At 39.9% G+C, this 17081-nt stretch overlaps 1 protein-coding gene across 2 annotated transcripts in view; it reads right to left on the bottom strand.

Moving 5' to 3' along the window:
* Positions 1 to 17081, bottom strand: part of TPK1 (thiamin pyrophosphokinase 1) — a 383898-nt gene that overhangs the window by 95108 nt on the left and 271709 nt on the right. For both annotated transcript variants that reach the window (XM_018046829.1, XM_018046830.1), the window contains exon 8: positions 14507 to 14618. In XM_018046829.1, coding sequence (XP_017902318.1) covers positions 14507 to 14618 — 112 coding nt within the window. The remainder of the gene's footprint in view (positions 1 to 14506; positions 14619 to 17081) is intronic.

Below are 17081 nucleotides of genomic sequence, written 5' to 3'. Positions count from 1 at the left end.
CAATCTGTAACCAATTCAGCTACAAATTTACATTGTGAAAATTTTAACAAATATGGCTATATTTTTTATCTGCCTTTCAAACATGATATTCTTAAGCTTACCTATCTTTATATATGTGGGCTTCCCTTGTGGCTCAGCTGGTAAAGAATCTGCTTGCAACGTGGGTCAAGACCTGGGTTTGATCCCTACGTTGGGAAGATTCCCTGGAGAAGGGCACAGCGACCCACTCCAGTATTCTGGCCTGGAGAATCCTATGGGCTGTATAGACCATAGGGTGACAAAGAGCAGAACACGACTGAGTGACTTTCACTTTCACCTTTATATATATATATATTTGAATCTATTATCATATATCAACATTTTCTACACTGCTAATATTGAAGGAACCTACAAGGAAAAAACTTTGTGTTGGGATAGAGAGTCTGATTTCTAGGCCAGATCTGGCCCGAGGAAGCCATGTGACTTGTGGAAGGAACCTTTAGATATTAGTTATTTCGTTTGAAAACCATAAGTCTAGACAAGCAACTATATGCCTTTCAACATTATGATACTGTAATTATCCTAAATTCTAAGTAAAGGAAATATCATTTCTACAGTTTTGGACTGTATATCATAGAGATTGCCATTTGCTGGCATTTACTATCAAGAGTGTATTTTTAAAAATTAAGATGTGGTATCAACACAATTCAGGTTTCTTTTTTTAAAATATATTCCCTTAATAAAAAATGTAATATTCTACTATTTCCATAATGTAGTAAAAAATATAAAATCACAAAAAACAGAGCTACTATATGAACTAGCAATTCCACTTCTAGGGATATATCTGCAGAAAACTGTAATCCCAAAGTATTTACATGCACCTTAGTTTCCAATGCAGCACTGTCTGCAACAGCCAAGACATGGAAACAACGCAAATGTTCATCAACGGAGGAATGGATAAAGAAGATGTGGTGTGTGTACACACACACACACACGCACAGACACACATGGAGTATTATTCAGCCATAAAAAAGAATGAAAAATGCCATTTGTAGCAACATGAATGGACCTCAGATTGTCACACTGAGTGAGGTAAGTCAGGCAGAAAGAGAAATATGACACTGCTTATATGTGGAGTCTAAAAACATGGCACAAATGAACCTATTTACAAACAGAAACTGAGTCACAAGTTACCAAGCAGGAAAGTGAAGCGAAGTGAAGTCACTCAGTCGTGTCCGACTTTTTGCGACCCCATGGACAGTAGCCTACAGGCTCCGCCATCCATGGGATTTTCCAGGCAAGAATACTGGAGTGGGCTGCTGTTTCCTTCTCCAGGGGATCTTCCCAACCCAGAGATCGAACCCAGGTCTCCTGCACTGCAGACAGATGCTTTACCGTCTGAGCCACCAGGGAAGCAGGAAAAGGGGAGGATAAATTGGGAGACTGGGACTGACATATACACACTAGTATATACACAGTAGATAACAGATACGGACCTCATATAGAGCACGGGGAACTCTCCTCAGAACTCTGTAGTGACCTACATGGGAACAGAATCTAAAAAAAGAATGGATATATGTATACGTACAACTGATTGTGCTGTACACCTGAAACTAACAAAACACTGTAAATCAACTATACTCCAATTAAGAAAAAATCACTTAATATAGCCTAGAGTAATAAACTCAGTACATACTGTTACCCGTTAAGTCTTACCAAATATTCACTGTCCTACAAACAGAAATGCAAAGCTTTCTTGAGAAACCTTTGCAAAATATTTATCTGTAATTATAATCTAATTTATTTATACATATAAAATAAACATTCTAGGTATAGCTATTATAAAAATAAATCTTTCATGAATTTAAATTTACATAAATTTGGGACAGAACTTACTATTTTCTGAGGTTTGAAAGATACTTAGTGAAAAGTTATTATTGGAGAAAAATCAATATTGGAATTTATAGCTAGCACTTTCCACTTATAAATAAAAATGACCTATGGAAACATTAATGACTTTTCTAAATTAATAACATAAAGCAGTGAAGATGTAAAGCCACTGACAGCTAATTAAACACGGAAGGGGGAAAGGCCGCTTGTTGTCTGTATCCCTGTGTGGAGGAAAGTGCTTTTTAAAAAACACTTAGAGATTATTCGATATAATCTTCATGTAAATGAAACTCCTTCCCCAGGAGATTGACTTAAATGTTCAGTGACCTACACTTGCTCCTTAGAAGGACTGGCCAGTCCCTGTTGTTGCTGTTCAGTCACTAAGTCACGTGCAACTCTCTGTGACCCCGTGGACTACAGCACCCCAGGTTTCCCTGAACTTTACTGTCTCCCAGAGTTTGCGCAAACTCATGCCCATTGAGTCGATGATGCCATCCAACCATTTCATCCTCTGCCACCCCCTTCTCCTCCTGCCCTCAATCTTTTTGAGCATCCGGGGTCTTTTCCAATGAGTTGGCTCTTCCCATCCAGCGGCCAAAGTACTGGAGCTTCACCTTCAGCATCAGTCCTCCCAATGAATATTCAGGACTGATTTCCTTAGGATTGACTGGTTTGATCTCCTCGCTGTCCAAGGGACTCTCAAGAATTTTCTCCAGCATAACAAATCAAAAGCTTTAATTCTTTGGTGCTCGGCTTTCTTTATCACCCAACTCTGACATCTGTACATGACTACTGGACAAACCATAGCTTTGATTATGTGGCCTTTTTTCAGCAAAGTGATGTCTCTGCGTTTTAATATGCTGTCTAGGTTTGTCATAGCTTTTTTTCCAAGAAGCAAGTGTCTTTTAACTTTGTGGCTGCAGTCACCATCCACAATGATTTTGGAATTCAAGAAAATAAAATCTGTTTTTTAATCATTAGATACAGGCTGACCCTTAGGTCTCCTCTTCTCCTCCCTCCCCAGTCTCCAGCAGCAAGCACAGAAATAAAGGAGGGCAAGGTACAAGGCACTACCTATCTCCGCATCAGAACACACCTGCAGTGTCTCCTGCAAACTAGTTTCCTCTATGCTACCTCCTCCCCAAATCTGCACCGTGCCAGCTAGACGTGTTTCACTGCTGTTTCACTCTGGCTGCCTTGGTTGACTTCCCTGGAGCTTCCGTCTTGAATGCTCGGACCTTAAGAGCAGATGTCAGTGTGTGTGCATGCCTGCTAAGTCGCTTCAGCTGTCTGACTCTTTGCAGCTCTATGGAATATAGCACGCCAAGCTCCCTTTGCCATAGGATTCTCCAGAATCCTAGAGTACTCCAAGAATACTGGAGTGGGTTGCCATTTGCTCCTCCAGGGAATCTTCCTGACCCAGCGATTGAACCTGCATCTCCTGCACTGGCAGATGGGTTCTTTACCACTAGTGCCATCTGTGAAGCCTAGATGTCAGTACCACCGGGATAATAAACTAGTCAGAGACTTCACAAGGAAAAAACCCTACAAAACAATGTATCTTAGGAACAAGCATGCCAAAATCCTCAACAAAACACTAGGAAACTGATTCCAACAACACACAGAAAGAATTATACATCATGACCAAGTGGAACTTCTCCCAGGGATTTAAATTTGATTTAATATCTGAAATCCAAGTCGTGCAATGTATTATTATATCAATACGACTCTTTTAAAAATCACAGGATCATCTCAATAACCCTCCCCCCCAAAAAAACCCAGAAAAAGCAAAGTCCAATACCCTTCCATGATAGATTAAAATAACAAACAAACAAAAACCACGCAAAGTAGGAATATAATGGGCTTTCCACAGTCTGATCAAGGACATTTGTGGAAAACCAACACTGAATGCTTTTTTTCATGTGATCAAGAACAGGACAAGGGTGTCCACATTTGCTCCTCTCAAACCTATCTGAATACTATTTCAATACTATCTGAATACTATTCAATATTTGACTGCAGGTCCTAACAGGACAATTTGGCAAGAGAAAAAAGCATCCACATTAGAAAAGAAGTAAAACTATCTCTATTTATAGATGCCATGATCTTGTAAATAGAAAATTCTAAGAAGTCTACTAAAACACATTAGAACTAACAACTATGTTCAGCAAGGCTGCAGCATATAACATCAACTGATACAAAAATCAATTGTATTTCATATACTTCATTATACCAGTGTAAATATAAAGTTAAGAAAATAGTTCCATTTATACTTAGAATACATTTAACAAAAGAAGTACAAAACTTATACTATGAAAATTACAAAGCTTTGCTGAAAGAAATTGAAGATATAAACAAACTGAAACTATCCGATGCTCACGGGTTGGAAAATTTAATGTTGATAAAATTGAATGTTGATAAAATTTAAGGTTGATACAGCTATAGTCGTCCCTGGGTATATGGGGGACACTAGTTCCAGGACCTGCTATGGATACTAAAATCTGTAGATACTGAAGTCCATGAAGATTCTGCACCCAGGGATACAACCAACCATGGATCAAAAATGTAGTACCATATTTATATAAAAAAAAATCTGCACATAAATGGATCCATGCAGTTCAAATCCACGTTTTTCAAGGTCAACTGTACTTCTCAAACTGACCTAGAGTCAACATAATCCCTATCAGAATCTTAGCTGACTTCTTTGCAGAAATCAACGAATTAATTCTTGACCATTTCAATAAAACTATTTAAAAAAATGTCACTTCCTCCCAGCTTAGTTGACTAATACCAGAATCAACGCATGCCTTCTAGATGAGTGTATTGGTCTGATTTCTTTTGCTTAAATGATTTGGTGATGGTCATGAGCCTTTATAGATACAGAGTGAAGAGTTCAAGTATGGCCCTTTGTAAGATCTTTTCCAGATACAAATATGGAAGTGACATCATCAGACCTTTGTCCCAGGGCTCACTCTGACCTAGTGCATACAGGCAGAAGTGAAGTGGTATTTTGCAATAAAACTTAACATTTTTTTTAAAAAAAGACTGCATCAGTCTGTGATCCTTTAAATATAATGTGTGTGTGCTCAGTCGTGTCCGACTCTGCGACCCCATGGACTGTAGCTCACCAGGCTCCTCTGTCCCTGGAATTTTCCAGGCAAGAATACTGGAATGGGTTGACATTTCCTCCTCCAGGGGACATTCCTGACACACAGGTCGAACCTGCATCTCTTGTATCTCCTGCAGTGACGGGTGGATTCTTTACCATTGTAGGTGATTACAATTTGATTTTTAAAAAAATTTTAAAGGGTAAAATAATGACTCATACAAATATAAAATCAACACAAAGATTTCCGTTAAGTCATTAATTGATGAGAAAACTAGTATGATGTAAAACAAAACAAAACAAAACAAAAACTGTTTCAAAGGCAACTACAAAGGATAAGCCCAGTAAGACAGCCAGGAATGCTGAAATGGATTTGCTAATAGAAAATTGGCAATTTATATAGGGTGATAATGCATGGAGTTTTCAAAACAAAAGCTCAACTGAATTATATGAACAGGAATCATATACAGTATGATCAGCCCTTTACCAGTCAACTTCCAATTCCACAACATTTCTAAAATAAGCAAAGATGATGAAAAGCTAAGTGTCACACAGAACCAGATAACCCTTCAAGGGCCTCTAAACTAGGCCCAAGAATCCACTTAAAGATACACAGATATCTTTTTGCCCGTATCAGTGGTTTTTGCAATTTTCCATGACAGGTTTAAGAGTGGTATGTCTCTGCCTATAATTTGACTCGTAAGTTTCTATGCTATTTGATCTACCATGTTTCACTGGTTTTAACACATTCATTTCCCCCACATCTCTGCAATTATAACTGGTAGGATTTTTTATCAGCGTACATAAAATAAGGAGGCATCTTATAACTGATGACACCTTAAGATTCGATGAAATACAGTCATTTCACCAAATTAGAAACTTGAGAAAGTGATCTTGGGGTGGGAAGCTTTAGCTAACATATTCCTTGCAGAAAAAAAAAATTTAACTTCTTAAAAGCCATCCTCAGTATCATCACCTTTGACTGTGTGTTTTAGGGAAAAGTTTTAACAATGTCTTCAACTGAAATTAGATTACTGATTATCAAATGAATTAAGATACAACAGATACTGCCCTTTAATCAGAGAAGAAATGTTGACATCACAGTTTGAGTGCTTTTTTTTTAGCACTGGACTAGAAAACCAATAATTAAAATAATGACAAAGATTAAAAATACGAAACAACTCACACACTAGTGGCACTAACTCACAAAAGTTATAGCCTAAGTACGTATGCTGCTGCTGCTAAGTTGCTTCAGTCCCATCTGACTCTGTGCGACCCTATGGACAGCAGCCCACCAGGCTCCTCTGTCCACGGGATTCTCCAGGCAAGAATGCTGGAGTGGGCTGCCATTTCCTTCTCCACTAAGTATGTATAGCTATTGTCAAACCATGATAACTCACTAGAATCACTTTGTAAGGTATAAAGGAGTGAGAAATAAGACTTTTCACTGAAAGTGCATTAATAGCAACTGTAGTTTTCTTTTCTTTTTTTTTAAATAGACTCTTGAACTGTTCCCTTGATAGGCTGGCACTTAAAAATCCTCACAGAGAACTCCTGCAGGAAATCTTGGTACCTGTACACACTTATTACACAGTATTTCCATAGAGATGAAAACCCTTTTCAAACTGTTTTCTCAGAATTTTTTTTCTTTCAAAACTCTTTCACTTGGGCTAGATTTGAGTCTCTTTCAGTCAATGCTATGAAATTATTTCATTCTGTCACTTATTTCTATACTTTGAAAAAACACAAAAGAAGGAACAATGGATACATAATTTCAAACTCAATTTGAGTTATAAAGCAGATGCCTGAGCAAATTGAGGGCAATTCTATTTAAATTTTTTCTTAGGTGAAAGTGTAGTGAAGTTAAAAGTTCGTCCCTCAGAAATTTTTATGTTTCTTCCAAATTAATGTTAATTTCCTACCACTATGTCTTCTTCCTGGTTCCTTTGCTTTCTTTCCCTGTCTACAGTTTCCTTCCCCTTATCTCAAATTCCCTTTAGTGATTTTTTTAAAAAACATCAACTTATTTTCTATGGAAAGTATATAAATAGCATCGTAGACTTGATATATAAATATAAACAGCACCAAAGACTTGAATTCAAATTCTGAGTGCATCGATCCCTAATGACATTAATTTGGTCCATTGCTAAGTAAGGCTTTGAACTACCATATCCTTATTTGAAAAATGGGGGATCTGGTAATTTTTCAAAATCAATGAATGACACCAAGCAGCAGAGGGAAGGAAAACCAAATATAACAAAAGTTATACTTAAACACGCTGTAGTAAAACTGCAGCCCATCAAAGAAAAATAAAAGGTCTAAAGGATAGATAGAGTTAAATGCAGATTATAAACAAAATTATAAACAAAATAATTGACTGTGGATCCATCAAAAGCAGAAACAGAAATCCATAAGAATATGGCCGAAAGTTTTTAAGTTAATATATATGGCTAAAGTGTTCATCAAGATGGCAGACAAAAAAAAGACATTTTTTTTTTTTTTGATAGAAGAGCAGACTGCTACTTATTCCTGCCTCACTGACGGAATCCCAGTTTTATTTGGGGTCACCATGTCCTCAGACTAAAGAAGTTTCATGCCCTAGCCTTCTCTGCAGCTAGGGTGGTGTGCGACAGTTCTGGCCACCGAGGCAAATGATCAAACGAGGCAGGGTTTCTGGAAATGCCGGGGATCCCTGATGCCTGCCCCTTCCTGCCGCGCTTTCCCACCTGATGCTAAACAGGGGACCCTCTGCAACAGAGACATCTTGTGTTTCGAAGCAAAGGCTGAATAAATCACAGAAGCCTTGCCCTGTAAATGCTTAACTCTGCACTTTATTACACAGTGGCGGTGGGGCGGCAGGGCATGGGGCGGGGCGGCGGGGCATGGGGCAGGGCGGGGGGTGCTGTTTAAAACCATTATTTCAGTTACTCATAATTGAACACAATCCTGTTTGTTACAGATGAAGAAGAAACATGATTATGAACCCAGGTCAAATTTTTGGAAATCATGAAAGTGTTCAGAAATACAGTAATACAAATAAAATCAAGCGTCCATACAGCACACATTAACTCATAAACTGTAATTTTTTAAAGTGTACTTTACAAAGAAACACTTAAGTATAAGGTTTCTAGAGATGAGTCCTTATATAACTCATCAAGTACAGGATCTTATGGACAAAATTTCTAATTATCAAAAGCAAATCAAATTCTAATTAAATGGAGACAGAAATTATGTTTATGGATGGGAAGACTCAGTTTTATATAGGAATTCTCATTCCCAACTGTTCTAGTCTCCCAATATAATCTCTAAATTAAGGCTGATTCTGATAAAAATTACAATGGAATTGTGTGTGTGTAACATTTGAGAGATGGGAATACCAGACCACCTGACCTGCCTCTTGAGAAATCTGTATGCAGGTCAGAAAGCAACAGTTAGAACTGGACAGGGAACAACAGACTGGTTCCAAATAGGAAAAGAAGGACGTCGGGGCTGTATATTGTCACTCTGTTTATTTAACTTATATGCAGAGTACATCATGAGAAATGCTGGAATGGAAGAAACACAAGCTGGAATCAAGATTGCTCGGAGAAATATCAATAACCTCAGATATGCAGATGACACCACCCTTATGGCAGAAAGTGTAGAGGAACTAAAAAACCTCTTGATGAAAGTGAAAGAGGAGAGCGAAAAAGTTGGCTTAAAGCTCAACATTCAGAAAACAAAGATCATGGCATCCGGTCCCATCACTTCATGGGAAATAGATGGGGAAACAGTGGAAACAGTGTCAGACTATTTTTTGGGGCTCCAAAATCACTGCAGATGGTGATTGCAGCCATGAAATTAAAAGATGCTTACTCCTTGGAAGAAAAGTTATGACCAACCTAGATAGCATATTCAAAAGCAGAGACATTACTTTACCAACAAAGGTCCATCTAGTCAAGGCTATGGTTTTTCCAGTAGTCATGTATGGATGTGAGAGTTGGACTGTGAAGAAAGCTGAGTGCCGAAGAATTGATGCTTTTGAACTGTGGTGTTGGAGAAGACTCTTGAGAGTCCCTTGGACTGCAAGGAGATCCAACCAGTCCATTCTGAAGGAGATCAGCCCTGGTTGTTCATTGGAAGGACTGATGCTAAAGCTGAAACTCCAGTACTCTGGCCACCTCATGCGAAGTTTTGACTCACTGGAAAAGACCCTGATGCTGGGAGGGATTGGGGGCAGGAGGAGAAGGGGATGACAGAGGATGAGATGGCTGGATGGCATCACAGACTCAACGGACATGAGTTTCGGTAAACTCCGGGAGTTGGTGATGGACAGGGAGGCCTGGCGTGCTGCAATTCCTGGGGTCGCAAAGAGTCAGACACGACTGAGCGACTGAACTGAACTGAACATTTATCAAGCTACAAGTTTATGAAGAAGAGAAAAAAGCCAGGTGTGTGTGCAAATGGGCTCAGCCGTGTCCGACTCTTTGCAACCCCATGGACTGTTGCCTGCCAGTCTCCTCTGTCCCTGGGATTCTCCTGGCAAGAATACTGGAGTGGGTTGCCATGCCCTTCTCCAGGGGATCTTCCTGACGCAGGGACTGAAACTGAGTCTCCTGCAGCTCTTGCATTGCAGACAGATTCTTTACCATGAGCCACTGGGGAAGCCCCCAAAAGTCAGGAATATCCATGAAAATTTTGAAGAACGAGATTGGTAGGCTCAACCTAGCACATTTCTGTATTTACTATAAAGCTATGGCAACTAAGGCCAGTGCAATATCAATACAGGAAAAAGAATGCGAGCCAAGGGAACAGACTAGGGATCCAAGAAACATACCTATGAATTTGAAAACTTAACACAAATTACTGAAAAAAGGATGCTAAATGATGCTAGAGCAACTGGTTATCAGTGAAGAAAAAAATCAGATCCCTAACTCATATACAAAAATCAATTTCAGGTGAAAGAAAAGACCTAAAAAAGAAAAAAAATCCCTTAAAGCTAAAATGTAAGAACATCTTTATGACCACGGGGAATAGAAAGATGACTTATGACAGAAATCACAAATTTGAAAGAAAAAGATTGATAAATTTAACTATCTTTAACTTAGTAATCTCTCTGTGTACAAAAATGCCATAAACAAATAGAAAAGGCAAAGTATAGCCTGAAGATCATTATGGTGTGAAGAGCTTCTAAAAATCAGTAGCAAGAAAAAAAAAATAGTCCAATGGCTAAGGGGCAAAGGAAAGTAGCAATGAATGAAAGAGGAAACCTACATGGATAAGAGGTATAAAGATATTTTCCCCCACCAGTCTTCAGAGAGGACAGTGAAATATCACTGACACTCATCAGACTGGCAGAAATGATTAAATCTGACATCATCAAGAATGGGGTGAGGACAGGGAGCACAGACTATTGGATACTCCTGGGATGGGTGTACACTGGTGTTTCTGCTGAGCCACACAACATGTCGAGTATAGGCGAGGGTGCATTTGTCCACGACGCAGCTATTTTATTCCCACACATGCACAGCCTAAAGAGACTTGAGTCCCAGATATGTGTATGCGTGCTAAGTCGCTTCAGTCACTTGTCTCCGACTCTCTGCGACTCCCTATGGACTGTAGCCTTGCAGATTCTTCTGTACATGGGATTTTTCAGGCAAGGATACTGGAGGGGGTTGCCATTTCCTCCTCCGGGGGATCTTCCAGACCCAGGGATCGAACCAGTGTCTCTTACGTCTCCTGCATTGGCAGGTGGGTTCTTTGCCATTAGTGCCACCTGGGAAGCCCCAAACACGCATCACAGAATATCCACAGCATACTGCTATAAACTAAGATACTGATGCTGGGAATGATTGAAGGCGGGAGGAGAAGGGGACAACAGAGGATGAGACGGTTGGAGGGCATCACCAACTTAATGGACATGAGTTTGAGTAAGGTCTGTGAGTTGGTGAAGGATGGGGAAGCCTGGTGTAGCAGTCCATGGGGTTGCAAGAGTCGGATACGACTGAGCAACTGAACTGAACTGAACTGATTGAAGATTCTGTAATATATGTGATTTCAACAACATTTGTAAACATACACTTGTGGGTGATGGTGCCATGATAGGCACTTGTTTTAAAGACAGTCTCTGATGTGGCATACCACAAACTGAACCATATGAATCAGACTCCTTTTAGAACTTGTGGCATCATATTTTATAGTGGGTATAGACAGAGAGAATGCCAGCCTCAAGACCACCTTGAGATGATTTTGCTGCAGTCCCTTGGGAGGAGTTGCTTATTCTCCTTGACCCGAGAGGTGAGCACCCCCTGACTAGGTTACTGCCTCTCCCTTCTCCTCCTACCCCATCCTGCTACGTTGCAGGTGTGACAGACAAACTGACATGGAACGGAGAGCTCTGCTTTCACAAGGACACTGAGTACAGCCCTGGTGGCTCACACAGTAAACAGTCTTCCTGCAGTGCGGGAGACCCAGGTTCGATCCCCGGGTTGGAAAGATCCCCTGGAGAAGGAAATGGCAATCCACTCCAAAATCCCATGGATGGAGGAGCCTGGAAGGCTACAGTCCATGGGGTTGCAGAGAGTCAGACATGACTGAGTGACTTCTTCTGAGTACAGACAGATCCCGTTCTGTGAAAATAATCCATCCACTTGTCTCCAAGCCAGCACGGTGTCATCTCAGTTATCTGTACTACTTTTTAATGAGGCCGCATCACCTATCAGAAGACCCTATTCATTAGCACTCTTACCACAGATCACTGATAAAACACTTTGTCTCAACACTATTGCTTTTCACAGCTTGTGAGGTTGCTATTACTTGCTTCCACAAAGTTGTAGAGAATCAAGTACCTATTTCAAAAGCCGAAGCAGTCTATAAATACATAGATAAGTAACAGCATAGAGCACTTTGGCAGGGCTGAAACTTTATCACAGACAAGAAGACTAAAAGCCCGTCATGCCCAAGGCCCCTTCCTGGAGTAAACTTTATTATTCAGATATTGTACACTATCACTTATATGTGGAATTTAAAAAGTACAGCAAACTATTCAATACAGCAAAAAAGAAGCAGACTCACAGACACAGAGGACAAACGAGCGGTAACCAGTGGAGGGTGGGCAACACAGGGGTGGGGGAGTAGGAGATACAAGCCCCTGGGCATAAGACAGGCCATGAGGACATCCTGCGCAACACGTGGCGTATAGCTAATATTCTGCAATAACTGTAAATGGAGTGTGACGTTTAAAAACTACATAAGGAAATTTTAAGTTAAAACCATTAAAAAAAAAAAAGAATTAGGATGAGTAAATTGTTGTAGAATACAGTGGCTCTGTTGCTGCTGCTAAGTCGCTTCAGTCGTGTCCAACTCTGTGCAACCCCAGACAGTAGCCCACCAGGCTCCTCTGTCCCTGGGATTCTCCAGGCAAGAATACTGGAGTGGGCTGCCATTTCCTTCTCCAATGCATGTATGCATGCTAAGTTGCTTCAGTCATGTCTGACCCTGTGCAACCCCATGGACAGCAGCCCACCAGGCTCCTCCATCCACAGGATTCTCTAGGCAAGAATACTGTAGTGGGTTGCCAGTTCCTTCTCCACAGCAGCTCTGAGAATGTTCTAAAGAACACCGACGGTTCTCATGTATCCTATGATTCTCACCTGTTCAACCCCTAAGATAAAGAAGCAATATGGTGAAGGACAGGGGAGCCTGGCATCCTGCAGTCCGTGGGGTCACAAAGAGTCAGATACGTAGAGACTTAGCGACTGAACAACCACAACGTCCGCTGCCTGTTCACTGTGCAGAGTGCTCGGCATGTCGGTGTCAGCCTGGCAAGATGCGGTCACTACCAGATCCGGGAGGAAGTTCACCACTGGCTAGCATGGGTCCTTGGAAATAATGGGAGCTCCAGACGGTAAACCAATTGTCTTAGGCCGGAAATGTTTTACAAAAAGCTTCTGATGGGAGCTCGTGGCAGCTGCAGCTAACCAGCTTCAAAGCCTGTCACAGGCTCCCGTGCACTGGAGGAGATCTGTTTTCATCAGGGTCCTTTCAAATTCTGATGAGCTGGACAGACATTTGCTTCAAAATATCTCTAGTTCTTCCTAATTGTGTCAGCAGTGGCTCCTAAAAAGAACTTTTAAAATATCTTTTAATCTTCGTTGTATTTATCTCTTGAGGTATTTATATCTTTGTGGGAACCCAAAAGTTTCATTTTATAAAAGAATGTCATGGTTCCATATTTTACTTTTTACAACCTTAGAGGTATCAGTCAATTATGAGATAATCCCTTTGACATTCACTCAAAGCCCTTTGATTAAATTGTTAACTGTTACTCTTGGGGACTAGGGGTGATTATTTCACAATGCCTGATGGTTTCTTTTGGAATCAGCATTTATTTCATGAACAGATCCACCTCATTTTTTGTTTTTCAATCCAGACAATTTTAGAGTGATTAGTACATAATACAGTTCTTAAGTACTGGAGAACATTTGAAAATTTAGTCAGAACAGCTAATCTTATAAAATCACAGATGTTTAAATAACTGTATTTAGAAGAGCTACTTCTCTTGAAAAGTAAGGTAGGTTTCAAGTACACAAAACCACAAAAAAGGCTGCACAGAGTGCTTAGCTATGATACCAAATGTACGATCCATAAAAGAAAAAAAAAACTGGACTTCAAAATTAATGAATTTAGTTAATTAAATTTCAGAAAATAAAAACACAAGTCAAAGAGTCTGAGAAAATATTTTCAAGTCATATTATCTGATATAGGACTTACATCTAGAGTACATAAAGGAATCTTACAAGTCAATGTAAAAAGAGAGATAATCCAATTAAAATACATGCAAAGATTTAAAAAGACGTAACTCCAAAGAATATACACAAATATATGGAATTTAGAAAGGTGGCAATGATGACCCTGTATGCAAGACAGCAAAAGAGACACAGATGTGTAGAGCGGACTTTTGGACTCAGAGGGAGAGGGAGAGGGTGGGATGATTTGGGAGAATGGCATTGACACATGTATACTATCATGTAAGAAACGAATTGCTAGTCTATGTCCGATGCAGGATACAGGATGCTTGGGGCTGGTGCACGGGGAGATGTTATGGGGAGGGAGGTGGGAGGGGGGTTCATGTTTGGGAATGCATGTACACCCGTGGTGGATTCATGTCAATGTATGGCAAAACCAATACAGTATTGTAAAGTAAAATAAAGCAAAAATAAAAATTTAAAAAAAAAAGAATATACACAAATGGCCCATAAGCGCCTGAAAATGTGTTCGGCATCATTAGTCATCAGGTAAAAGAAAGTAAAAACCACAGTGAGACATCACTTCATACTCACCAGGATATGGAGAAACTGGAATCCTCACACATCACGGGTGGGAATGTAAAACTGGTATGGCCACTTTGGAAAATAGTCTGGCTATTCATTGAAAGACTAAAGGAGTTCGCATATGACCCAGCAATTCTACTTCTAATTATTTATCAAGATAAATTTTGTAAAAAAAATAAGAAAGAAAGAAAATCTCCCTTTGTGCAAGGGTTTTACTTACTGAGATTCCACTTTAGGCCTGTTGTTGTCACCTGATTACAAGGCTGTCCAACAGGAATGAGGCCACACCAATCACCTTCCATCCCGGTATCTACATGCAATTTGTGCTTTCCCTGAGGCAGAGAAGGAATGATCATTACGATGGGAGAAGAAAAGACGGCACATTGATGTGCACTGAAGATCTGGTCATATGCACCAGGAACCAACCTAGTGATGGTTCACATAATTTGTCACACTTAATCCTAGGAAAAGGAGTACGTCAAGGCTGTATATTGTCACCTTGCTTATTTAACTTCTATGCAGAGTACATCATGAGAAATGCTGGGCTGGAAGAAACACAAGCTGGAATCAAGATTGCCGAGAGAAATATCAATAACCTCAGATATGCAGATGACACCACCCTTATGGCAGAAAGTGAAGAGGAGCTAAAAAGCCTCTTGATGAAAGTGAAAGAGGAGAGTGAAAGTTGGCTTAAAGCTCAACATTCAGAAAACGAAGATCATGGCATCTGGTCCCATCACTTCATGGCAAACAGATGGGGAAACAGTGGAAACAGTGGCTGACTTTATTTTTCTGGGCTCCAAAATCACTGCAGATGGTGACTGCAGCCAGGAAATTAAAAGATGCTTACTCTTTGGGAGGAAAGTTATGACCAACCTAGATAGCATATTAAAAAGCAGAGACATTACTGTGCCAACAAAGGTCCGTCTAGTCAAGGCTATGGTTTTTCCAGTAGTCATGTATGGATGTGAGAGTTGGACTGTGAAGAAAGATGAGCGCCAAAGAATTGATGGTTTTGAACTATGGTGTTGGAGAAGACTCTTGAGAGTCCCTTGGACTGCAAGGAGATCCAACCAGTCCATTCTAAGGGAGATCAGTTCTGGGTGTTCATTGGAAGGACTGATGCTGAAGCTGAAACGCCAATACTTTGGCCACCTCATGCGAAGAGTTGACTCATTGGAAAAGACCCTGATGCTGGGAGGGATTGGGGGCAGGAGGAGAAGGGGACAACAGAGGATGAGATGGCTGGATGGCATCACCGACTTGATAGATATGCGTTTGTGTGAACTCCGGGAGTTGGTGATGGACAGGGAGGCCTGGCATGCTGTGATTCATGGGGTTCCAAAAAGTTGGGACACGACTGAGCGACTGAACTGATACTGAACTGATATTGAATCCTAACAACAAGCTTAGGTTAGATAGCATCACCTATCAGACTCAATGGCCATGAATTTGAGCAAACTCCAGCAGACAGTGAAGGACAGGGAAGCCTGGCATGCTGCAGTCCGTGTAGTTGCAAAGAATCAGACACGATTTAGCGACTGGAGAACAACATGTACTGAATCATCCTATAGAACTTTCACCTGACTTAATACTAGCAACAGTTTTACAAGGTATTTTACTGTTAATTAGTACTTTAACATATCAAAAAATGGAAGTTTGCAGAGATTAAACTGTCCAGGATGTACAGATAACAAGGAGCAGGAGCTGGATTACTGCCTATACCTTCCACTTCCAAAGACTAAACTGATTCCATGTGCTAAAGAAACAGCACTAAGGATACAGAATTCAAGGGTCATAATGAAATGCTTGCTTGAGGGTAAATACAACATTGCTTCCTAAGTAAAATCTCTGCTTTTTACCTGAGAACTGGGCTTCTGACCTTTAGAATTCAATGTCAACCCTACTAGTGATTAGTCTGTTTGCTATACCCACAGCTCTAGGAGACGCTCAGTGACAAGTCTGTCTCCCAGGAAGCAGAATACTTGCCCTGGGAAGTGAATATGCTCCTTCTATTCTGATTATGAAATTGGACATAATTTAAAATGTTTTCTAGTTTTCAGTTTACAAGAAAGTTACATGTAATGCTCAATCAAGGCCACAAGGCTTGCTTTTAAACAAAACACTTGGAAACTCTTCTTCTACAAAGTAATGCTTTTCTATTCCCACCCTATTTGCTATTCTGTCCTTAGGGTTACACAGTCTTAATAAAAAGATACCTCAAGTTCTTTCGGGACAATGTCAACATATGCATACATTCAACAATAGAGTAAAAAAGGTATTTTTTTTCATAATTCAAACAACTCTAAAGGAATAAGCTCCAAAATATATTCTTCATTTTAATAAAATAATGTTTTAAAGTACATTTCACATATGACATATGACCAGACTAAGGTATCTAGGTCTCCTTGTACAATCATTTTACTTGCATTGTGACTATAGCTCTTGTACTGTCTATTGTAATCTCTGAGAACTTATTCTGTTGTATACAGGCCTCAAGATACAAGCAGGATTTGTTAAAAGATTGCTTTGGTTAGGGAAAACAGTTCTCTAGGTTGCATGAGTTCTTGTATATAACACAAGTTCATTCAGACATTTTCTACCAATATAATTCATATACATATATTTCTATTTGAGCATTCACGGAGAGGGCATAAATTCAATTCGAAGGGCTTGAATATACATTCAAACACAAAGAAGATTTTTAAAGAAAATTTAAACTACATTTGAAGTTGGTGTCCATCAGTGGAAGAAAGATAGGCAATATACGTAGATATACAACAAGCAATAGATTA

Source organism: Capra hircus, chromosome 4 (assembly GCF_001704415.2).
Source record: "Capra hircus breed San Clemente chromosome 4, ASM170441v1, whole genome shotgun sequence".
Taxonomy (NCBI): Eukaryota; Metazoa; Chordata; class Mammalia; order Artiodactyla; family Bovidae; genus Capra; species Capra hircus.
Note: the sequence above shows the minus strand (reverse complement) of the source record. Positions and strands in the feature narration are given on the sequence as shown.